Source organism: Silene latifolia, chromosome Y, assembly GCF_048544455.1.
Source record: "Silene latifolia isolate original U9 population chromosome Y, ASM4854445v1, whole genome shotgun sequence".
Classification (NCBI taxonomy): domain Eukaryota; kingdom Viridiplantae; phylum Streptophyta; class Magnoliopsida; order Caryophyllales; family Caryophyllaceae; genus Silene; species Silene latifolia.
The window spans coordinates 205750049-205773128 of record NC_133538.1 but is presented as its reverse complement, the minus strand read 5'-3'; the positions used below and the strand labels follow the sequence as shown (position 1 = coordinate 205773128).

The 23080-nt window shown below is 37.2% G+C and overlaps 2 protein-coding genes across 2 annotated transcripts; one reads left to right on the top strand and one right to left on the bottom strand.

The window, feature by feature from the left end:
* The first annotated feature begins 5834 nt into the window (after positions 1–5834).
* On the top strand, positions 5835–6719 carry LOC141629938 (F-box/FBD/LRR-repeat protein At2g04230-like). Its single transcript, XM_074442849.1, has one exon. It carries the CDS (start codon positions 5835–5837, stop codon positions 6717–6719), a length of 885 nt encoding a protein of 294 aa, XP_074298950.1.
* A 7629-nt stretch (positions 6720–14348) lies between these two features.
* Positions 14349–18343, bottom strand: LOC141629936 (uncharacterized). Its single transcript, XM_074442848.1, has 3 exons — positions 16205–18343; positions 15935–16105; positions 14349–15521 (listed from the first exon to the last, which is right to left on the bottom strand). Exons 1-3 carry the CDS (start codon positions 18341–18343, stop codon positions 14349–14351), a joined length of 3483 nt encoding a protein of 1160 aa, XP_074298949.1.
* Between the last annotated feature and the right edge of the window lie 4737 nt (positions 18344–23080).

Genomic DNA, 23080 nt, shown 5'->3' with positions numbered 1-23080 from the left:
TCTGGGGTATGGTCATTGTGACTGCTGGTTGGGACGGAACTATTAGAATTTAGATCATTCCTGAATTACGGTTTACCCGTACCCCATAGAAAGTAACCCTTTAAAAGATCATGAGCCTTTAATATACCGTGAATCCAAGGTCAGTTGATTCTCAATGTTGTTTTCGGGATAATTCCGGCATCATCATGTGTTTATTTGGTTGATTCTTGGGAGGAATTTAATTAATTATGTTTTAGGAGTTTAATTGCTTGAATAGTGTTGGTTTGGTACTTAATCCCCCTTACTACTAAGAGAATAAAAACTCTTAGTAGTTTTCCCGCCCAAAACTATAAATGGAAACAATATTACATTTATATTTTACCTCTTTTACAAAAAAATTATCACTAATTTATTAGGCAATCATTTCCACAAATGTTATCCTTCATCAGTTACACTCGAAAATTACGCAAATCTGCTTCTTATACAATCTTTACCATAATTATTGTTCATCATTTACCCTCTAAAATTAAACGAATCTGTTTCAATCTGTTTCTTATATTATCTTTCAACAGTTAGACTCTAAATATGGTTTTCTAAAGGACGTAACAAATTTTTATGTATTTTTTTTATTAAAAATAAAAAATAAAAATATTAGTTTAATTATTTATAAATTGTCTTTTTAAATGCGTAGTATACTAATTTTACCTGTTTTCGTTATAAGGTTAATAGGCGTTTTAACTAAATCTTACATCACTTAATTTTATTTTAATATCATATCAAGTAATGATATACTAATATTATAGTGTTATTTTTTACCGTAAAGTAAAAATAGTTTAAGACAAAAATAACTTAACTTAAAATGTCTTTTGATGGTAGTAAATTTTCGTTTTCTACCTCTTGCTAAGATTATATTTAGTACGCAGTACATCATAACATTAAACTGCAAGTACAGTTAATTTATGCAATTAATTTGATAAGAAAGTCTCTTTATAAACAAATCTAAAAAATACCCTGTTGTGCTGTAGCACGGGAACTATACTAGTTACTTTATAAGTTTGTAGATGCTACCCAAAACTCTAGACAGGGGCGTCTAAGGACCTGTGCAAGTGTGCAGCCACGAACACGGAGCTAGGCGTCTGGTTTTGGTCACCAAATTTACAAGTTTTATAAATGAACTTCAATACAAATTTCGAACTATATTACACTTGTGCATTGATATTTGAGGCCTCATTTTTTCGTGGTGCACACCCACAGGGCCTCCATTTATTTTAAAACGCCCCCGACTCGAGACTAAATTAATAACCAGAACTTGACCCTTATGGCAAATTTTCTTTTATTTAGTAAAAACAAAAGTAAGTTTATACTATAATTAATATAGCGCAATTGAGCTGAACTGAACTGAACATATAGAAACCGAAATTAAGTTCAAAAGAATAGGGTGTTAAGGTAATATTCCTTTGGCATCTAATTATATCATTCAGCCTATATTAAGAGCTAATCCTCCATAATGCATACATAGTATAAATTATGAGTAACTTCACCTTGTAGATAGTACCAATGCAACCTTCCGCGAGCTTGTTTGAATTAAAGTCGAGTTGCAATGACTCAAGTCACTCAACCATCCCGCATTCCCGCCTTCATCATTTGCGTCATCTGGCTTAGTAGTGAAGTTAAAATCACGGAATGAGAAGCAATTCAAGCAAACCAACTGTATATCGACGTATAAATGCACTATGCCAATTAAGTACTCTAACAACGGTTAAATACTCGTACATTTTTGGAAAATCATCGAAAACAATAGATACTTTTAAGTTCTACTGATGAGACGATACTATATGAGGTCGCAAACCATTAGAAAAATCATTGTTCTTTAGGAATGAAACCTTTCCGAGAAATAAGGAAATAGATAACTTTGCCATTTGTAGTAGTAACTTTAGGACCATCGTTTCGAGACATGTTCAGAAATCTCCCTTTAAATTGAACATCACAAGTGGAGATGGTTTGATAGCGATAGAGTTCCTCGCATAAATTTAACTCTTGTTCCTGATCACGCATCACATTACTCAACGGCCACTCTCGACAATCATTTACACTAACATTCAAGTGCTCCAAATCACAAGTGCTTCTTAACAAACCCATTATAAGGCGTGTCAAAGATTTCGCGCTCCTGCAATAACTTCTCCTGTTATTGATTTCCACGTTTATCGACTTCATCCTTCTGATTGCTTCTCGTGAGGTGCTTACATTGCTAGGCTTTCCATATAACAGCTGCTCCTTAACATTATCGACACCGCAAAATTTGAGGGTCAAAAACTCTACTACGGGAAACATGTCCAACACGGACAACAAGGTTTTTAAATAGAGGCTCAGTCTCATATTAAATGTGAGCCGAGTAACATTGCGAAACACCATAGTAGATAAGGCATCTACTGCAGAAATATCAAGGGTAAAGATTCTTACATTAGAAACCGCCTTATAAAATCTAGACAGTTTATCGTTATCCAATCGAACTTGGGGGAGATCAGTAATTTCAATTTTAAGCTTGGAGCACAATTGGATCGTCTTCAAAGGAAAAAGGCATGTATTTCGGAGCGGAAATAGCCAAGTATTCTAAATTTGGGGAATTAATCACAAATGTGCGCCTTTGCAAGATATTCCTAGCCCAACAATTTAATGACAATTGTTCGAGTGACGGACAAGCCTTAATTAGTTTTTCAATAGATTCATAATTCGGACCAAAGTGAACGGTTAAGTTCTTCAAATTTGGAAGATTGATGGTATCACAATCATTGGGGAATTGCCAATCTTTACGCATAAACGAGCCAATTTTGGAGCCCAATTCAATCGATACTAGCGACTGCGTTTGAAAAATAACACTTGGTAATGCAAAATTAATATACCAAGATGAAGGATTACACCATGTTACCTTAAGTTGATGGACGTTCCGGTTACAAACGTCGCGAATTATAAAATCCATGCAAGGCGCCCAAAAGTCCAGATTAACGGAGGTATGGACAAAATCGAAACTGAAGGTATGGATGAAAGGTGAGGTAATTTGTCTCATGGTATTCTTCAATGTGGTATCGGGATTAAATATCTTATCAGCGTAACGGAGGGGGATGTCGATAGAGGTTGTGTTAGTCCAGAGACCACGCCATCGACGGGATAAAGTTCCGGTAGCGATCGCTAATTGGAGAGGAAGAAGGGAAATAATTAAGATAAGAATGTCGTCGGGAAGAGAACTAAGCCTGTCGATTCTCATCTTTACCGCTTCACGTTCGACTGCTAAGTCTTCAAGAATTAAGTTCATGATTTTTTTAAGGATTAGTTCAAGGATTTTATTAGGGTTCAAGTTTTAAGCTTTTTCTCTTGGCAAGGATTTTCGGACTTTTCCTTTTTTATATAGGGAATAGTTTTCCGTGTGAGATCAAAAATTGAGTTTTAAAATTCAACTAGGTTTAAACCCGTGAAAATTCACGGGTTTGCTATAAAAAAACTCACAATTAGTAATTATATGTAGTTATGTAAACCATACAAATAACTAAAAAACATTATTCATTGCTTTGTGATGAAGATAAGTCAGGTTTAAATATGTTTGTAACCGATATAAAATTTGATATTTTGTAAATGTATCAATGTATCATTATTTTAACTTATTTGATTAATTTTTAGTAATTATATTCTATTTGAACGTTAGGAGTAATCATTGCATATAATAGCACCGATTTTATTTTTGATCAAATACTTTATACTTTATCATCCATTAGATGATGAAAAAAAGAATTTTATTTTTGATCAAATACTTTATACTTTATCATCCATTATTAGATGATGAAAAAAAGAAGTTGATGTCAAAATTTTACGAAGCGATTTCTAGTGTTGGATGGATTACCCTGGATGCTGCAAGTCTAGGTTGCATATCTACCGTGTTTCACAACGTAACTAGGCTTACACTAAACATGAAAACGTACCTCGATACTAATTTATTGTTGTCATTACTGAAATTGTGCCATTTGCTAGACGTTTTTACTCTAAAACTCGGGGAACTTTATACTAGACAGAAACCGTGGTTGAAACTCCCCTCACTATCTCGCCGTTCAAGCACCTTACGACGAGTTCTCAAGACGGTGGAGGTAGAAATCAACGGGTGCGATTGCTACATCCCATCAAAATCTTTCCTAGAGTTAGTAGGATTCTTGTTATTGAGCGGCCATATCAATTCGGAGCACTTCCATTTTAGGTTTGCAGGTGTGAAAAATCGTCAAAAAGCGAGTGTAGAGAGTATAAAAAGAATGGAAATAGAGTTGTGCAGGATATTCGACCAAGCTCCAATGGTTTCAAAGCGGCATGAGGTCGAATTTGTTGGGGAGTATTTTAAGCTGTCTTGAAACGCTAGTAGAAAATTTTCTAGAGCAAATCGCGGAATCATCCATTTCAGTTGTTCACCATGAAACAGCTGAATATGGCTATATAAATTTGCCTCTGCTTTTAATTTTTAAGTTGGGAGTCGATCCAATAACGTGTATATTGTTCCTTATGTCATACTATTTGCAGGAGTCTTTGAGACATTATGATATATTGCTAATGATGTCGTAGTTAGAGCTCCATATCGTCTCTAGTTTTTCGCTTCTTGCATCGACTATATGCTATTATCAATAGATTAGTGCTTCAACAATGACTCTTCGTAACCATTCTAGAAGGCAATCGATTTGTAGATGTTGATCATGATATTTTTCGGACATTGCTCTTTCATACACGGATTATAATTAAATGCTCTTTAACAGTTATGCCATTAGAAATGTATTACTTGGTAACATGCGTGCTTTTCTTCTAAGAACGCCCGTCATAGGAGTAACGTAATTTGGCCTTCTTTTTGGGATTTAAAATCAAAGTATGTACATTACATAAAAACAAGGATTAATATGTTTTTCAAAATTAGCATCGTTGGCTAATGGATGTTGTTTTATGAAGGGCTATTGAGTCAATTCCAATACCATAAAGTAATTTGAGAAATTTATAAAATGTCTCAATTATTAGCTTAGTGAAAAAAAAATTTCATTAATACATACATTTCATGATATTACTAAATTTTGTTAAATAGTTTTGCATTCAATTTTTTTTTCTCACATCAGAATATAATAATGTATCAAAATTTAATGAGATGTTAATTTCGTATAATTCTCCGCAAATAACATAAAAAATAAAAACTCTATAAATACCGCGAATTCATTGCGCGAGATCTAAGTTATTATTTAAATAAATGGCTTAAATTATTTGGGATATTCTACATGATACTCCTAGATTTTTTTAATTATAATCTAAGGAGTACCCCCCTTTCCTGCTAAAAAGCTTTGACCACGCATAATTCATGGTAATGAAATCGGAAAGCGACATAACTTTTTTTTTTTCAAATTGATCGTCTTTCCGAGATCTTTGAATTTAAAAAAAAAAAAAAAAAATTGTCACTTTATGAACTTGTTGCAAGAGTGATGTCGGTCAAATGTTTTTAACCAAATAAACTTTGACTAACTATATCCTATGGATACAAGTTCATAAAGTAATGATTTTTTTTTTTTTCAAATTGATCGTCTTTACTATATGTTTAATTTGGAAAAAAAGATTTGTTGTTTTTGGGGTTCGTAAGCAAGAATTATAAACATCAAAGATTTTTAGCTAAAAAGGAGAAAATCACGTAGAATATACAAAAACAAAGGAATACCCTATAGAATATCCCAATTTTTTTTTTGGAGAGAATATCCCAATTTATTTTCATTTGCGGTAAAAGTCAAATTAGGTTATACTCAGTCAAATCATAACTCAACCAACACTCTCTTTAGCCACTTTAAACCTCATCGATGGCCGTCAAAGAAAAGGCGAAGAAGAGACGGAGGAAAAATAACAACTTTCAATTTGTAGAACAAACAAATGACCGGCTGAGTTCGCTCCATGACGATATACTTATCGTGATTATCTCCTGTCTTCCTCTTCGATCAGCCGTTGTCACCGGGTTACTATCCCGTCGATGGCGTGGTCTATGGAATAACATATCCTCCATTATCATAAGCGATCATAAGTCCGATTATAAGTTTGTATTCTCGATGTTTTTCTCGAACGTCATGAGGCAAATTAAGTCCCCTTTCATCCATCGTTTCCATCTCGAATTTGATGACAATGTTTCGATCAAGCATTGGCGGCGTCCTCACTATTCTTGGCTTCGCCGAATTTGTAATCGGAATGTCCGTGAACTCAATTTAACGTGGACCCCTTATTTTTATGGTAAGCATAAGCCTAGATTACCGAGTTATGTTTTTCAAACGCGGTCACTGGTATCCATCGAGTTGGACTCAACATACGATTGGGAGTTACTTGACTATGCTGATCCCATCATTTTACCCAATTTGAAGAAGCTAAGCCTTAGTTTTTGTTGTATTAGTTGCGAGTGCCTGGGAAAGCTTATCAAATCTTGTCTATCGCTTGAAGAATTGTCTTTAACGAGCGTAGAGTTTAGGACAGATGGTTATTTGAAATGTTCAAATCAAAATCTAAGACGACTATTTATGTACTTGAGGTTCGGGAATAGAAGCAAAGTGGTGATTAACGCCCCAAAATTAGAGTATTTGGATGTCTGTGCTTCGATAAAAGGGGTAATTTGCCTTGACGAGGAACCAATTGCGTTGCGTGAAGCAAAACACCAAATTAGTGAAAATCATCATCCTCTAGACGATGAAAAAAGAAGTTGATGTCAAAATTTTATGAAGCGATTTACGTGTTGCATGGATTACCCTGAATGTTGCGGTTCTAGGTTGCATATCAACCGTGTTTCGCAATGTAACTAGGCTTACACTAAACATGAAAACATACCCCGATATCCTGGATACTAATTTATTGTTGTCATTACTGAAATTGTGCCCTGTGCTAGACGTTTTTACTCTAAAACTTGAAGAAGGTTATATTAGACATAAACCATGGTTGAAGCTCTCGTCACATTCTAGCCGTTCAAGCACCTTACATCGAGTACTCAAGAGGGTGGAGGTAGAAATCGACTGGTGGAATTACAGAGTCCCATCAAAATCTTTCGTGGAGTTAGTAGGATTCTTGTTACTAAGCGGCACTATCGATGCAAAGCATTTCCATTTTAGGTTACGTGCTGTGAGATATTGTAGAAAGGAAACTGAAGAACGTATAAGAAGAATGGAAATGGACTTATGCAAGATATTTCACCAAGCTCCAATGGTTTCAAAGGGACATGAGGTTGAATTTGTAGGGGAGTTTTATAAGTTCTCTCGTAATGCTTGTCGGAAATTTTCAAGAGCAAATCGGGAAATCATCTATTTTAGTTGTTCGCAACCACGAATAGAAGTTTAGTGTTTTTTAGCAATTGTATAACTCATTATAATTGATAGGACGGAGAGAGTATATAAGAAACACACAGTTTATGATGCCTTAGCATTACAATTCAGAAGCAAAAGTTGAGAATTACATAAAGTGATCAGTCACAATACTTTCAGAAGCAAAAATTGTCTGTTAGATCGAGGCAAGCCTAAGTTAATTGATCGACAGGCACTACACGATATAAGAAATTAAGAATCATAAGTTAACAAATAGAGCTACGCATAAATTACGGAGTAAAATCATGCAGATGTCAGCTAGTTTAGCGGGTATAGTCATGGGAGGTGATACTCATTACCTGAGTCCAAACCCAGTCAGTAGCATATTCACTCGACCGTGGGGTTGATACTTCATCTACTGCTTGTCAACCTTTTCAACCGACCATTCGAAACATATTTGTGAAACATCCCTACAAATTCAACCTCAAATTGCCTTGATGCCATATAATACTTGCATAGTAGCTTGCACAAATTCAACTCCTCTTTTCGTCTAAGATTTAAATTACTTTTCTGTGCGAAATGTTTAGGATAGCCCACCCTTAAACAGAAGCGATCTATGTCTATTTCGCCGCTTAACAAGTACCGTACTAACTTTAGGAATGATTGTGCAACCTTATGATATGTCCAGCCACCTTCGATCTCTATCCTCTTGAGTACTCGTCGTGAGGTTCCTATATGTCCAGGATTCATTAGGGTTCTATCCTCGATACTTATATCCCACAAGTCTAGGATAAGAACGTCTAATAAAGGACACAACTCGATTAATGACAGCAAAATCTCAATGTTGTGGCACAATTTCATATTTAGTGCAAGTCGATTTACGTTGCCAAAGACGGTAGACACATTATCTAGTACAAAAACGTCAAGCTTAAGGAACCTAGCATTACTAATAGCCCCATAAAATTCTGACATTGCCTTGTTTTGATACTCGGATAAATGTTCATTGCTGCCGCTGTTAATTTCTGCTTCATAGAACGAAAGAGGTTTTACATTCAAAGCGAAATATGACGGATTTTAGAGTATGCATAACCAACTGCTCCAACTTTGGGGTATTAAGCACAACTATGATATTCCCTATAATACTTGTGTGGATATCCAACCGTCTTAAATTTCGATTGGAAATAATAATATCATGTTGAAATCCGTCGCAATACAAGAATTCTAAAAGCAAATCCTCGAGAGATGGACAAGCCTTCAATAGCGTTGCCAGCAACTCAAAATCAAAAGGAAATTGCTTAAGCAACAATCTTTTCAAATTCGGAAGATTGATTTGATCAGGCAACTGCAAACCAAATATCGACGCTAACTTGAGTTCACGGACATTGCGATCACAAGCTTGCCAAGCAAAGAATCCAAAGGAGGCGGCGTTGTGTTTTTACCTTGATCTATTAATTCGATAACAAAACGGTCTATTGACGGTGAGGTAATATGCGTCATGAACTCAGGAAAGTACTTTAATTCATGGCTGCCGATATTTATAAAGGTCACGTTAGTCCAAAGACCACGCCATTGACGGGATAAAGACCCCGTAACGATGGCTAATCGGAGAGGAAGCAAAGAGATAATTTCGATAAGAATCTCGACAGGAAGAATGCTGAGCCTGTCATAGCTTTGTTTTCTACGTTTGATAGTCATCTTTGTTCTCTACGAAAAAGGTTTAAGCATGTGTGGTGTGTGTATTTGACCTAATTTTTTTTAACTTACGACTTCCGAGTCTAATGACCCGACTAGGGGTGTCAACGAGACGAGTCGAGCCCGAGCTTGGCCTTGCTTGGCTTGTGCTCAAGAACAAAAACTCGAGTTCGAGCAGGTGTCGAGCTTACCCGAACTATAAAAAAAGTGGTCGTTTTCAAGCTTGCGAACTTAATGTGAGCTCAAGCCAAACTCGAGCCGAAACCGAGCCTATATATAATTGAAAATTTTTTGATTTTTTTTCCCGATATTTTCAATAAGAAGGCAAGAATGTTATATGTAGAAATATTTGGCAAATTAGCGAGACATTTGATATGTTTGATACAAATATATAATCATGATAGAATATTTTTATAACATATGAGCAATATCTTAAAGCGGCGTTTATGTAAACTTCTTTTTCTATTGTTTTTGGCTCTTATAGCTTCTTTGTTTTCCTTGTCAAAAATTTAAGGAAACTCTGTTTATGTAAACTTCTTATTATTTTTGGGTTAAAAGTAATTTATGTTATACTCCATGTTGGTGATTTAAGAGTAATTACTGGTACATTTAGCGTAATTAAGATTGGTTCGTAGATGGGTAATTTCTAAATAATATAATGTGAGTTCGGGAAGTACGGAGTGTACACTCACATAATTATTTACGGAATTACGGTATAGTTTTCGGTTCGAATAACTATGACGGAGGTTGGTAGTAATTAAATTACTTGGGTTTTAATTAATTGAAACCGGAATTTCTGAAGAGTTGTGACTCTTCAGAAATACATCTCCCTATACACTCCTTTGTCATTATAAATAGACAAAGGGATGAGAAGGAAAAGGGACAGTGAAACAAAATCTTCTACTTCATCAAGGAACATATAACATTCTACAACAAAATACTTCTTAATTATATCTCTGTATTCTGTGCCGAATACAGAGGGCAACCGTCTTATCTCAATAGAAAGTTCAATACAACCCAGACACTAAAGTAAGGGTCGAATTGTTCTATTAGGAAAGCATAGCGATTCGGTGCGGTTTTCATTATTGTCTTTTCAGTTCGTGTACAATTCCCAACACTCCATTTATTCCGTATATAAGCAAAAGAAAGAGACAAAAATTAGGTCAAGAACACACTTAAACCCTGAAGCTTGAAATTTGTTTAGGCCTTAAAAGAATGGAGATGGGCGTCAAACTTAGTAATCATAGCGTAGATAGGCTGAGTTCCCTCTCCGACGACGTTCTTATCGAAATCATCTCTTTCCTTCCTCTCCAATTTGCCATCGTTACGGGGTCATTATCCCGTCGATGGTGTGGTCTTTGGACTAAAGTAACCTCTATAAATATAAAACTCCCTGATTTCAATCATTTTCCTGACTTCATGTCACATATTACCTCACCGCCAATCTACCGTTTTTTTGTCAAATATGCGGTTAAAGTTGACGACTCAATCTCGCTATCTCTTTTGGATTTTTGGTTTCGACAAGCTTGTGACCGCAATGTCCGTGAACTCAAGTTAGCATGTCCTTGTTTTGGGGGTTCCAACTACAGTGAGAATATATTGCCAAGTTTTGTTTTACTCCATAAATAATTTGCAGTTGCCTGATGATGGACAAATCAATCTTCCTAATTTGAAGAGATTACGATTTACACGCTGTCGCTGTCGTGTTGGATTTAAGTTCCTGGTAACTTTAATCAAGGCTTGTCCATCTCTCGAAGATTTGTCTTTAATAGATTTCTTGTTTATGTGGACACCTGGACGTGACATTAAGGTTTTGAATCGAAATCTACGACGGCTAGTTATCGACACAGGTTGTATCGAAGATAAACATTTTGCTGTTGTGATTAATGCCCCAAAGTTAGAGCAGATGGTTTGCCATACTGTAAAATCCGTCATCTTTAGTTTCGAAGATAAACCTTCTGCGTTGCGTGAAGTAAAAATCGACTTCAACCACAATGATGGACTACAACGCCGGGATGAAAACAAAGTAATGTCAGAGTTTTATCAGGCAATTAGTAATGTAAGTTCCCTCACAATTGATGATTATGTACTCGATAACATGTCGTCGACCGTGTTTTGCAACGTAACTCGATGTACACTAATTATGAAAAACTGGCATGACATCAAGACCGTGGTGTCATTATTATTAAAGTTGTGCCCTTTGTTAGATGTTCTGACCCTAAAAGTCGATTGGGATATACGTATCACGAGAGAGATGAACCTCGGGAAGCCTAACCGTAAAAGAACCTCACGACGAGTACTCAAGAGACTAGAGATTGAAGCGTACTGTTCGACTTATCGCAAGCCTGGAAAATCATTCTTAAAACTAGTACAGTACTTGTTAAGTGGTGCCATAGATTTGGAGCACTTCTATTTTAGGGCAGTTGGTCCCAAATTTTTCACAGACGAAGTTCGAGAAAGAATGGAATCGAATTTGTGCAAGCTAATATGCGAGTGTCGTATGGCATCAACTGGGTATAAGGTTGAATTTGAAGGGATGTTTCACAAATATGTTATGTACTCGACTACTCGGTAACTCAATACAATCATTATTTCCTTATTTAGTAGTAATTGTTTAGCCTACAATCCTACATTAATGTTAGCTTTCTATAATTCTAGCCGATAGGCGATAATGTGGGAAAGCTAATGCTAAATTGGTAATAGCAAAGTATTTGTGGCTTCCTGTTTGCCATGATTTCCGAGCTTTCAATTACTCCGTATTACTTCTGCAAAATGATAGCATAAATTTTAAAGAAATACATCCGAGTTTGAATCTCTGTTTATCAATTCAAAGTCGACAAAAAAATTTCCTATTTTTATAAGGAAAATGATGGATGTTATTAACAGTACTATCAAATGCGGATAAGAAATCTAAAGACACAATGACGGTTTATGAAGGTAACAAAATCTTGTATGATTCGGTCTTACTGTCTGTCGGACTTATATGTACTCATAACTACGGAGTAACAGTAAGTAGACTATACAACCAGTTGTATTGGTTGTATTACTTGAGGTTAGACCTATAGATTACGAGTTTTGCTTAAAAGAATCCGAGCTTCATTATAAAAATATTGAACTTAACGACTGCGTTTGGAAAACAACATTGGCTGGATGGTTCAATCAGCATTGTCTTGATGCTCTATCAGTCAATGAATATTGCTTTTAAATCATCGATTGATACCAAACTAATTAACGCCAATAAAGGCCAAAAGGTAGTCTTTCTAGAGGTTGAAACTATACTTAGGTAAACAACTAAGATTGATACCAAACTCTAGACAGGGGGCGTCTAAGGACCTGTGCAACTGTGCAGCCACGAACACGGAAACCGGGCGTTCGATTTTGGTCACCAAATTTACAAGTTTTATAGATGAACTTCAATACAAAACTCAAAGTATAATATACTTGTGCAATGATATTTGAGGTCTCATTTTTTTGTGGTGCACACTGCACAGGGCCTCCCTTTATTTTAAAACGCCCTCGACTCGAGACTAAATTAATAACCGGAACTCAACTCTTATGGCAAATTTTATTTTATTTAGTAAAAACAAAAGTAAAGTAAGTTTATACTAGAATTAATATAGCGCACTTGAACTGAACTAAACTGAACTTATAAACACTGAAATTAAGTACTGAAGCAACTTAACTTAGCAGACACTGCGTCTACCTTGAGAATAATTTACCATCAACAAGATGGTATAAAACACCATAAATCAAAAACTGTGCTTCCCAACAAAAATCAATCGTTGTTCTTTATGAATGAAACCTTTCCGAGAGTCAAGGAAATAGATAACTTTGCCATTTGTAGTAGTAACTTTGGGACCATCGTTTCGAGACATGTTGAGAAATCTACCTTTAAATTCAACATCACAAGTGAAGATCGTTTGATAACGATAGAGTTTCTTGCATAAATTTAACTCTTGTTCCTGATTACGCATCAAATTACTCAACTCCCACTCTCGACAATCATTTACACTAAGATTGAAGCGCTCCAAATAGCAAGTGCTTCTTAATAAACCCATTATAAGGTTTGAGAAAGCTTTTGCGCGTTTTCGATAACTACTCCTGTTATTGATTTCCACGCTTATCGACTTCATCCTTCTGATTGCTTCTCGTGAGGTTCTTCTTACATTGCTAGGCTTTACGTATAACAGTTGCTCCTTATCATCATCAACACCGCAAAATTTAAGGTTCAAAACGTCTAATACTGGAAACATCTCTAACACGGACAACAGCGTATTTAAAGAGAGGCTCACTTTCATATTAAACGTGAGCCGAGTAACATTGCGAAACACCGTAGATAAGGCATCTACTGCAGAAATCTCAATGGTAAGGATCCTTACTTTAGAAATCGCTTCGTAAAATTTAGACAACTTTTCTTTATCTGCTTGAGCTTGGAGGAGATCAGTAATTTTGATTTTGGTTTCACGCAGCACAATTGGTTCCTCCTCAAAAAAAAAGGTTAACGATTTCGGAGCAGAAATATCCAAGTATTCTAAATTTGGGGCATTAATCACAAATGTGCGCTGATCTGAGTACGGAAGCGATTAAGAGCAACAAACGTTGCTTGTGGTGAGAATCGAACCCGCCTTGATTCACGAAGGTGATAGGTTAGTTTCTCGAAGGATATTTGACTGGAATTCGCCTAAATTCGAGTCAATGAAGGTTTAAATAACGACGCCGATCGATATTTAAATGGAATTTGTGATCAAAACTTGATCGTTTTCTGAGACTTTTATTTATCACTTGAATGAATAATAAGCTAATACATATGCCCTATTTATAGTTATTAAAATTACTCCTAGTCTAATTAAAAGACAACTACTTCGAGACTTCTAATCATGCCAACATACATGGCTTTATTTTCCTAATTGATATCAAATTCCTACTTCGATTCCTACTGGCAACCACATGCCATTATTCTTTCCTAAACTAATAAATAATAATACTAATATTACTGAATACTAATTGCTCGTCCTAGTATAATTAGTACTCCAACTCCACGGCTATTTTTCTGCCCAAACATCGCCATTATTCTCGACTCAGCTTCTTGTTCATTTCTTCCTTGGTTCGAATCCTGACTAGCACTCAAATCCAAGCTTATTTCATCATTGACGTCATCTAATATCGTATCATCCCCTCCTTCTTTAAAAGGAATTGACCTCAATTCTGCGATACCGTCATCGTCGATGTAAGGCGATAAATCACCTATGTTAAATGTTGCGTGGACACCATAATCACCTGGAAGCTCAATCTTATAAGCATTATCATTAATTCGGCTTATAACCTTATATGGGCCTTCAGCTCGTGGCATTAGCTTATTTTTCCGCTTTTTTGGGAATCGTTCTCCACGTAAGTGTAACCAAACGAGGTCTCCTGGTGCGAATATGCGCGGCTGACGATGCTTCCTCCCTCGTGTAGCTTCTGCATTGCTTTCAACTTTGCTTCAGCATTATCATGAACCAATTCTTCGCGAGGTAAAGGTAGTAAATCGACTGGCATATATGGATTAACTCCATAAACCACTTCGAAAGGGGATCGACGAGTAGCAAAAGTCGGGGATCGATTATAAGCGAACTCGGCATGAGCTAATTTTAAATCCCAATCCTTTTGAGTTTTATTCACTATGCCCCGTAATATGGTTCCTAAGATTCGATTCGTGACCTCCGTTTGTCCATCAGTCTGTGGATGATAAGCCGTACTAAATAGCAATTTGGTACCAACTTTTCTCCATAGCATGTTCCAGAAATAGCTTAGAAATTTGACATCTCGATCGGACACAATCGTCTTAGGAATGCCATGTAGCCGAACAACTTCTTGATAATATAAATGTGCTACATTACTTGCGTCATCAGTTTTATGACATGCCACAAAGTGTGCCATTTTAGAAAACCGATCCACAACCACCATAATTGCATCCTTTCCTCGTAGAGTGCGAGGTAGAGCGATGATGAAGTCCATAGATACATCTTCCCAGGGACGATCAGGCACCGGCAATGGTGTATATTCCCCTGCCTTGAACGTACTTTTAGCGAGATGACAAGTGACACATCGTTTAATCACCACCTGCACGTCCCGCTGCATTCTTGGCCAATGAAAATGTTCTTGCAACACATCCAACGTTTTTTGTACTCCAAAATGTCCTGCCAACCCACCTTCGTGCGCCTCTCGTACCAATAACTCTCGTATAGAATGTTTAGGTACACACAACCGATTTCCCTTGAATAAAAACTCGTCCTGGACAACATAGCCTTGAACCGTTCCTTGCTTGAAATCACGATAAATTTCCCCAAAATCATCATCATCTTGGTAATAATTTTTCAAAGTTTCGAAACCCAAGAGTCTGACCTCTAACGTAGTTAACAACGAATGCCGTCTCGATAAGGCATCAGCCACCACGTTACTTTTTCCTTCCTTGTACTTAGAGGAGAAGTGAAATGATTGCAAAAATTCGACCCACTTGGCATGACGAGGACTCAATTTCTGCTGCCCATTAATATTTTTGAGAGATTCATGGTCGGAATGCAAAATAAAATGATTTGGGCGTAAGTAAGGGCTCGAACAATAGCATAAAATTCCTTGTCGTATGTCGAGTAATTACAACGAGCGCCATTTAATTTCTCTGAAAAATAAGCAACTGGGCGTCTCCCTTACAATAACACAGCTCCAATTCCGACCCCACTCGCATCACACTCAACTTCAAAAGGTTGGGAAAAATCTGGTAAGGCCAGAACAGGCGCCTCACATAGCTTAGATTTAATCGTCTCAAACCCCTTTGTAGCTGCCTCGGTCCAAACGAAAGACCCCTTCTTTAAACACTCAGTCACTGGACTCATGATTGAACTAAAATCCTTTATAAAACGATGATAAAATGAAGCTAGGCCATGAAACGATCTTACCTGAGTTACGGTCGTGGTTACGGGCCAAGATCGAATGGCTTCAATTTTGGATTGATCTACTGCAACAACATCCTTGGACACCACATAACCTAGAAAAATTACTTCCTCCACCAAGAACGAACATTTTTCCAGTTTTCCAAATAGTTGCTGTTTCCTCAAGGTGTCAAAGACCTATCTAAGATGGACTAGGTGTGTTGAAACATCCTTACTGTAGATTAGAATATCATCCAAATATACGACGACAAAACGTCCCAAATATGGTTTAAGTACTTCATTCATTAACCGCATAAAAGTACTTGGAGCATTAGTGAGACCGAAAGGCATGACAAGCCATTCGTATAATCCATGTTTTGTTTTAAAAGCGGTCTTCCACTCATCCCCTTCCTTCATACGAATTTGGTGATAGCCACTACGCAAATCAATCTTAGAAAATACTTGTGAGCCGTGCAACTCATCTAGCATGTCATCGAGTCGCGGAATAGGAAACCGGTATTTAATAGTAATATTATTGACAGCCCGACTATCAATACACATCCGCCATGTACCGTCTTTCTTTGGTACCAATAACGCTGGTACTGCACAAGGGCTAAGACTTTCCCGAACATAACCTCGCTCCATAAGCTCTTCAATTTGCCGCTGCAATTCCTTAGTTTCTTCGGGGTTAGCACGATAAGCCGCCTTATTTGGTAACTGGGCTCCTGGAATTAAATCTATTTGATGTTCAATGCCTCGAATGGGCGGTAATCCAGGTGGTAAATCATCTGGAAATATATCGGAAAATTCCTCCAGTAGCCATGTCACTTCTCGATTTTTTTGACCAGTTCCCGTATTATTCACAAGTTCTTTAGACACCAACGCATATACTCTTTCTCCAGTAGTAATTTCCTGTTCCATCTCGTGTTCACTGATCATGGTGAGACTTGTCCGCTGACTTCGTTTGGAGTGCATACTCCGAATAGCTTCCGGAGCCATAGGACGTAGGACAATATTTTTACCTTTCGAGAGTAGTGTATATTCGTTGCTCCTTCCGTTATGCTGGACATTCCTATCAAACTGCCAAGGACGCCCCAACAATATATGACAAGCATCCATTGGTAATATATCGCATAAAATCTCGTCTTGATACGGTCCCATGGAAAAGCCTATTCGTGCCTGCTGGGTCACCTTTATTTTATTTCCGTCATCAAGCCAATGTAGTGCATATGGTCTAGGATGGGCCGTTGTAACCAGCGCGAGCTTCTCCACCATCTCCTTAGAAGCCACGTTCGTACAACTCCCTCCGTCAATAATCACGCTGCACCATTTATCTCCAACCCGACACTTGGTGTGAAAAATTTGATCGCGCTGCGCTTCTAACATTGGATCAATCTTGGCTTGCAAAGTGCGTCTCAACACCAGGTTAGTATCGTAAATAGGGGCATCGAAGATAACCTCATTCTCTTCCTCGATGTTGTCATGGTTCGCGAAAAACAGGCCGTCTTCATCAGGATCATCTTCACCCAATTCATCCCGATAAGATTTTGCTTCTCTTAATGTAACAATCCTCCTATTTGGGCAAGAGTGTTTGAAGTGACCGAATCCTTGACATTTAAAACATCTTACTTTTGATAAATTCTGCTCTTGAGACATGGCCGTTTGCTTGTCTTTCGTTTGAGGACTCAGAGTTGTTGCTGACGATTTCGAGTAAATGCTCGAATTATCATTCGAACTAGCCCCTGCCTCATTCACCTTGGGCTTGTTCCAATTTGAACTTGAAGTTCGTGGTTGACTCGATGGCTGGATACGGTTGGCTTTAGAATGAGCCTCAATCCTCAAACACAAATTACAAAGCATGTCAAAAGATGAGTAGGTTTGCAAATCGACAGCAATAGCAATAGGACGGTTTAAACCTCGACAAAATCGTGCCATCTTTTGCTCTTCAACCTCGTCAATGCCACACATTATGGCGAGCTTCTCGAATTCATCAATGTATTCTGCCATGCTCATAGTACCTTGGCTTAACTCGGCTGACCTCCGATACAAATCGATCTTGTAATTCTGGGGAACAAATCTTTTATGCAGTTTACGTTTCAACGATTCCCATGAACTTATCTTCGCCTTTCCTGCTCGAGCACGTTCTGTCTTGAGATTTTCGTACCACAAGGAGGTTGTTCTACTCAGCTTCAAAATAGCATACTTACACCTCTTCTCATCGTCTAAATCTTTAAAATCGAACATCCGTTCAATCTTTCTTTCCCACTCGAGGTAGTCTTCTGGATCCGTGCTTCCTCCGAATTCAGGTAGTTGTGAAATCTTGAATTCGTCTTGCTGCAACACACGGCGAGGCTGCATTCGACCAGCACCCTCGGGCAGAGTTCGCAACACTTCTCGAATTCTATTGACTAGATTATCTTCGTCGTAACCGTCCATAATGACAGAGGATCAGGAGCCGAAGCTCTGATACCACTGATGACCTGAGTACGGAAGCGATTAAGAGCAACAAACGTTGCTTGTGGTGAGAATCGAACCCGCCTTGATTCACGAAGGTGATAGGTTAGTTTCTCGAAGGATATTTGACTGGAATTCGCCTAAATTCGAGTCAATGAAGGTTTAAATAACGACCCCGATCGATATTTAAACGGAATTTGTGATCAAAACTTGATCATTTTCTGAGACTTTTATTTATCACTTGAATGAATAATAAGCTAATACATATGCCCTATTTATAGTTATTAAAATTACTCCTAGTCTAATTAAAAGACAACTACTTCGAGACTTCTAATCATGCCAACATACATGGCTTTATTTTCCTAATTGATATCAAATTCCTACTTCGATTCCTACTGGCAACCACATGCCATTATTCTTTCCTAAACTAATAAATAATAATACTAATATTACTGAATACTAATTGCTCGTCCTAGTATAATTAGTACTCCAACTCCACGGCTATTTTTCTGCCCAAACATCGCCATTATTCTCGACTCAGCTTCTTGTTCATTTCTTCCTTGGTTCGAATCCTGACTAGCACTCAAATCCAAGCTTATTTCATCATTGACGTCATCTAATATCGTATCATGCGCTTTTGCAAAGACTCGTCGATATTCCTAGCCCAACAATTTAAAGATAATTCTTCGAGTGACGGACAAGCCTTAATTAGTTTTTCAATCCATCGATAATTGGGACCAAAGTGAATGGTTAAGGTTTTCAAATTTGGAAGATTGATGGTATCACAATCCTCAGGGAATTGCCAATCTTTACGAAAATACGACACACGTTTGGAGCCTAATTCAATCGACACTAGCGACTGCGTTTGAAAAATCACACTTGGTAATGCATAGTCATTAATATACCGACATACAGGATTACACCATGTTACCTTAAGTTGATGGACGTTCCGGTTACAAATGTCGCGAATTATAAAATCCATGCAAGGCGCCCAAAAGTCCAGATTAAAGGAGGAATGGACAAAATCGAAACTGAAGCTATGGATGAAAGGTGAGGTAATTTGTGTCATGGTATTCTTCAATGTGGCATCGGGATTAAATAACTTATTAGCGTAACGGAGGGGGATGCCGATAGAGGTTGTGTTAGTCCAGAGACTACGCCATCGACGGGATAAAGTCCCGGTAGCAATGGCTAATTGGAGAGGAAGAAAGGAGATGATTAAGATAAGAATGTCGTCGGGGAGAGAACTAAGCCTGTCGACTCTTCCATTTTTACTTCTTCTATTGTTCTTGTTCGTCCTGCCCATCTTGCTAAGGTTTTTTTTTTTGTTAGGGAATAGTTCAAGGGATTTTCTGTTTTTTTTTTTTTATTTAGGGTAATAGTTTTCAAGGGTGAGTTCTCAATTAGGAGATCTAAATGAGACTTTTTAAAATTAACTTTTCCAAATCTCTAATTTGTGAGCATAACTTTGTCTTTGTTTTAAAGAGCTTTTAATTGCAAGATTTATTTTCTTTTTGAAAAGTCGTGTTACTCAAGTCAACAATTGTTAAGTATCGTTCTGGAGAATAGTGGTTATTGATTTATGTATTACTCGTTCAATTGTGTGAGCAATCTTTGAGATACTCTTATTACTTTCTTTTATAACGAGAGGAAGTCGAGTGTTTAGCGATACTCATTATTACAACTATAGTTAGTTGTAAAAGGGGTTGATTATTTTGTAATCCGTGGAAAGGTACTAAAATAATTAATCGAGAATATTGGACATAGGCTTCGGGTGTGAAGCTGAACCACTACAAAAATCCGCTGTGCAAGTTTATTTATCGCTTATTTTATTGTTTTTAATATTGTGTGATATTTGTATTACTTGAATTTAATCGATAAATTCAAAGTATAAATATCACACAAATACATATTCAATCAAAGTCAAAAAGTGGTAGATACTCAATTCACCCCCTCTTGAGTATTTCATAGGGATCCATAGACTCTTCAAGAGGCATCAGTTATACAAAGTAAATGATAAGAGGCAGGCGTTATATGGAAAGCCTGACAATGTAAGCACCTCACAATAAGCAATCAAAAGGATAAAGTCGATAAACGTGGAAATGGATAACAGAAGAAGTCATTGCAAGCGCGCAAAATCTTTCTTACGCTTTATAATGGATTTGTTAAGTAGCACTTGCGATTTGGAGCACTTCAATTTTAGTGTAAATGATTTTGGTAAAGATTGGTCGGCTAAATTACTGTTTAATGAAGAACAAGAGGTGGAACTGTGCAAGAAACTCTATTGGTGTCCGACGATCTCCAATTGTGATGTTGAGTTTAAAGGGAGATTTGTTAATGTGACACCCTCATTCATTGCGGAAAAGTAAACACGTAATTCTAGAATAAAACTGCATGGATATGTTTGTAATAGGTTCATTTGGGTAAAAATCTGTAATTTTTAAAACCTGAACCTGTTATAAAAATATCCAAATGGGAAGGTGTCAAACATGCAAGGTCTAAAATAAATCTCATAAATAAAACATCGCTAAAGTCGCGAAACAAAGTTATACAACCCGAATATGAAAAAGGGAGACATATGTCCCTAAAAAGTATATGACATAAAAAGTGTCTAAGGGTCACAATAAAATAAAGCCAATCTAGGTCCCAAGGTTACTTTGCTCGCTAGCTCGTCCATGTACCCCATATATGCATCGCCTACCTGTCAATCGCATTTTATACAAATACGAAAGCCACAGTCAGTGGGGAGTAACTCCGAGTCCTCCCAGCCACGAAATGTCATAATTAATATAACATGTAAACATAAGAATATGAATATGAATAACACATAGCCTTAGCATATAGATGCTAGACAATCGTGCTTATCATGTGAACAACAATATAACAACACATAGTCCTAGCATGTGAATACTAGACCGACTCATACTACACTATCATGTGAATCACATAACATCCAGGAATCCAAACTCTATCAACCATAGCCGGCTTGCATCTCACCTTCTATGATTCATAGAATCATCAAACAAGAAAGGACAATATATCTAGAGACAGGCATAAGTTCTTAGGACGGTCAATAGTCACTCTGTAACTCGAGTCTATACCACGAGGTAAGGTAAACACCCTAGTCCTAAACCTACGCAGACCTAGCGACATGCGGAAAACTACCGCATCCAAGACCCATGATAACACCACATGAGTACCCCTAAGGAGTCCACCAAAGGGTTGGCTAGTACTTAAGCTGACCACATACTTCTAAGAGTACGTCAGGAGGTCATGCCCTAACTTTGATATAAACCCACCAAGCTAAGACACAAAGGTTATTAAGCCGCAAACATATACTCGTCAAAGACTATAATGGCCTATCTATGACGAAGGCCAAAATACTCACCTAGGACCTAGTCCCAGATGAATACTTTAGCTCACGCCACACAAGACAAGTAGGACACCCAATTAACCATAAGAGGGGCAAAGAGTCCAAACTTGCACACACACAAACGATCATACACACCCTAGCATATGAAAGGCTACGCAAGAGCATATTCAGCTGACAATCCAACAATATCTCCAATATCATTAATAATCCAAATTCCAGCTAATCAACAGTACCATACTCCATGAGAACAAGCTAAAATGGCAAAGAGGCAACAAGCATAAGGCATCCAAAGCATCCAAGAACCAACATGTGAAATGATAATTACAAATATCAAGGCATAACATATAACATCCAATAATAACCAATCTCACCTCAAAGACAAACCCTCGACCCTAGTCCCGCGACGGGTCATCGGTCAAATAGAGGCTGACCGGTTTAAACCTAGTTTGACCAAACTCGTTCGGTCAATCTGGCCCAGCTCAGAGTCTTGGCCTACTTTGGCCCAAATCACAAAATTCATTACAATATCATTCTCATGCAATATTCCAATTTCTATCATGTGAACACTATCAACATAAAGAAAATATTCCAACTTACAAAATAACTAATTCCACAAAATTCTCGCATAATAAAATAGCATAAATAACCGTCTCACAGAAGGGTAAACTTTTCTATAAATTTTTAATCGATAAAACGACGCAATTTACTCATACGGACTCCGAATTGGGTGATTCAAGTGGCTAAACCACCTAATTTTTCGATGCCGTTCAATCTGTCATATTTTTGGAAACATTGGAAACCGTCTCGGTCCGGTACTGACGCGTTTCAGCCAAAACACGGACTTGTCACAACACATAATTCTTCATCCAAATTTGTTCCAAACAATAATATACAAATGGGTAACATAAATTAAACATAAGCATACTCATCTTACTTCATTCATTCATTTATCAACAAGATCGTCTCAACCAACAACAAACAACAACAAACAACAACAAACGACAACAAACAACAACAAACAACAAATACAACTACTAATGTGACATTAATTCGTCGAGTGACTCGGAATAGTTACCTTAAGCTAGCAAAGAGACAAGTAATAACTTGAGAAAACTTCTAAAACCCAAAATTATGCATCATCTTCCACAATATATGAGTCTCCTAACTCATCTTCATATTCTTCACCTATAAAAACAACAAAAACACAATCATTAAGCTTAAATTCGAAAACCCTAAAAGATGAGTCTTAAAACAAAATTGGGGGAAATGAAAATAAAGCTTACTAGGAGATGAGGAATGAAAAGAGGATTCCAAATATATAAGTTTTATGCAAATTGGTGGAGAAA

Bases quoted from the DNA above. Each gene is read 5' to 3' on its own strand.
- LOC141629936 (XM_074442848.1), bottom strand. From the start codon at position 18,343: ATGGACGGTTACGACGAAGATAATCTAGTCAATAGAATTCGAGAAGTG. The intron at 16,106-16,204 runs GTACTTAAACCA...CATCTTAGATAG, and splicing joins TTATGCGGTTAATGAATGAA to GTCTTTGACACCTTGAGGAA. The intron at 15,522-15,934 runs GTAAGATCGTTT...ATTAATGGGCAG, and splicing joins TAACCACGACCGTAACTCAG to CAGAAATTGAGTCCTCGTCA.
- LOC141629938 (XM_074442849.1), top strand. From the start codon at position 5,835: ATGGCCGTCAAAGAAAAGGCGAAGAAGAGACGGAGGAAAAATAACAAC.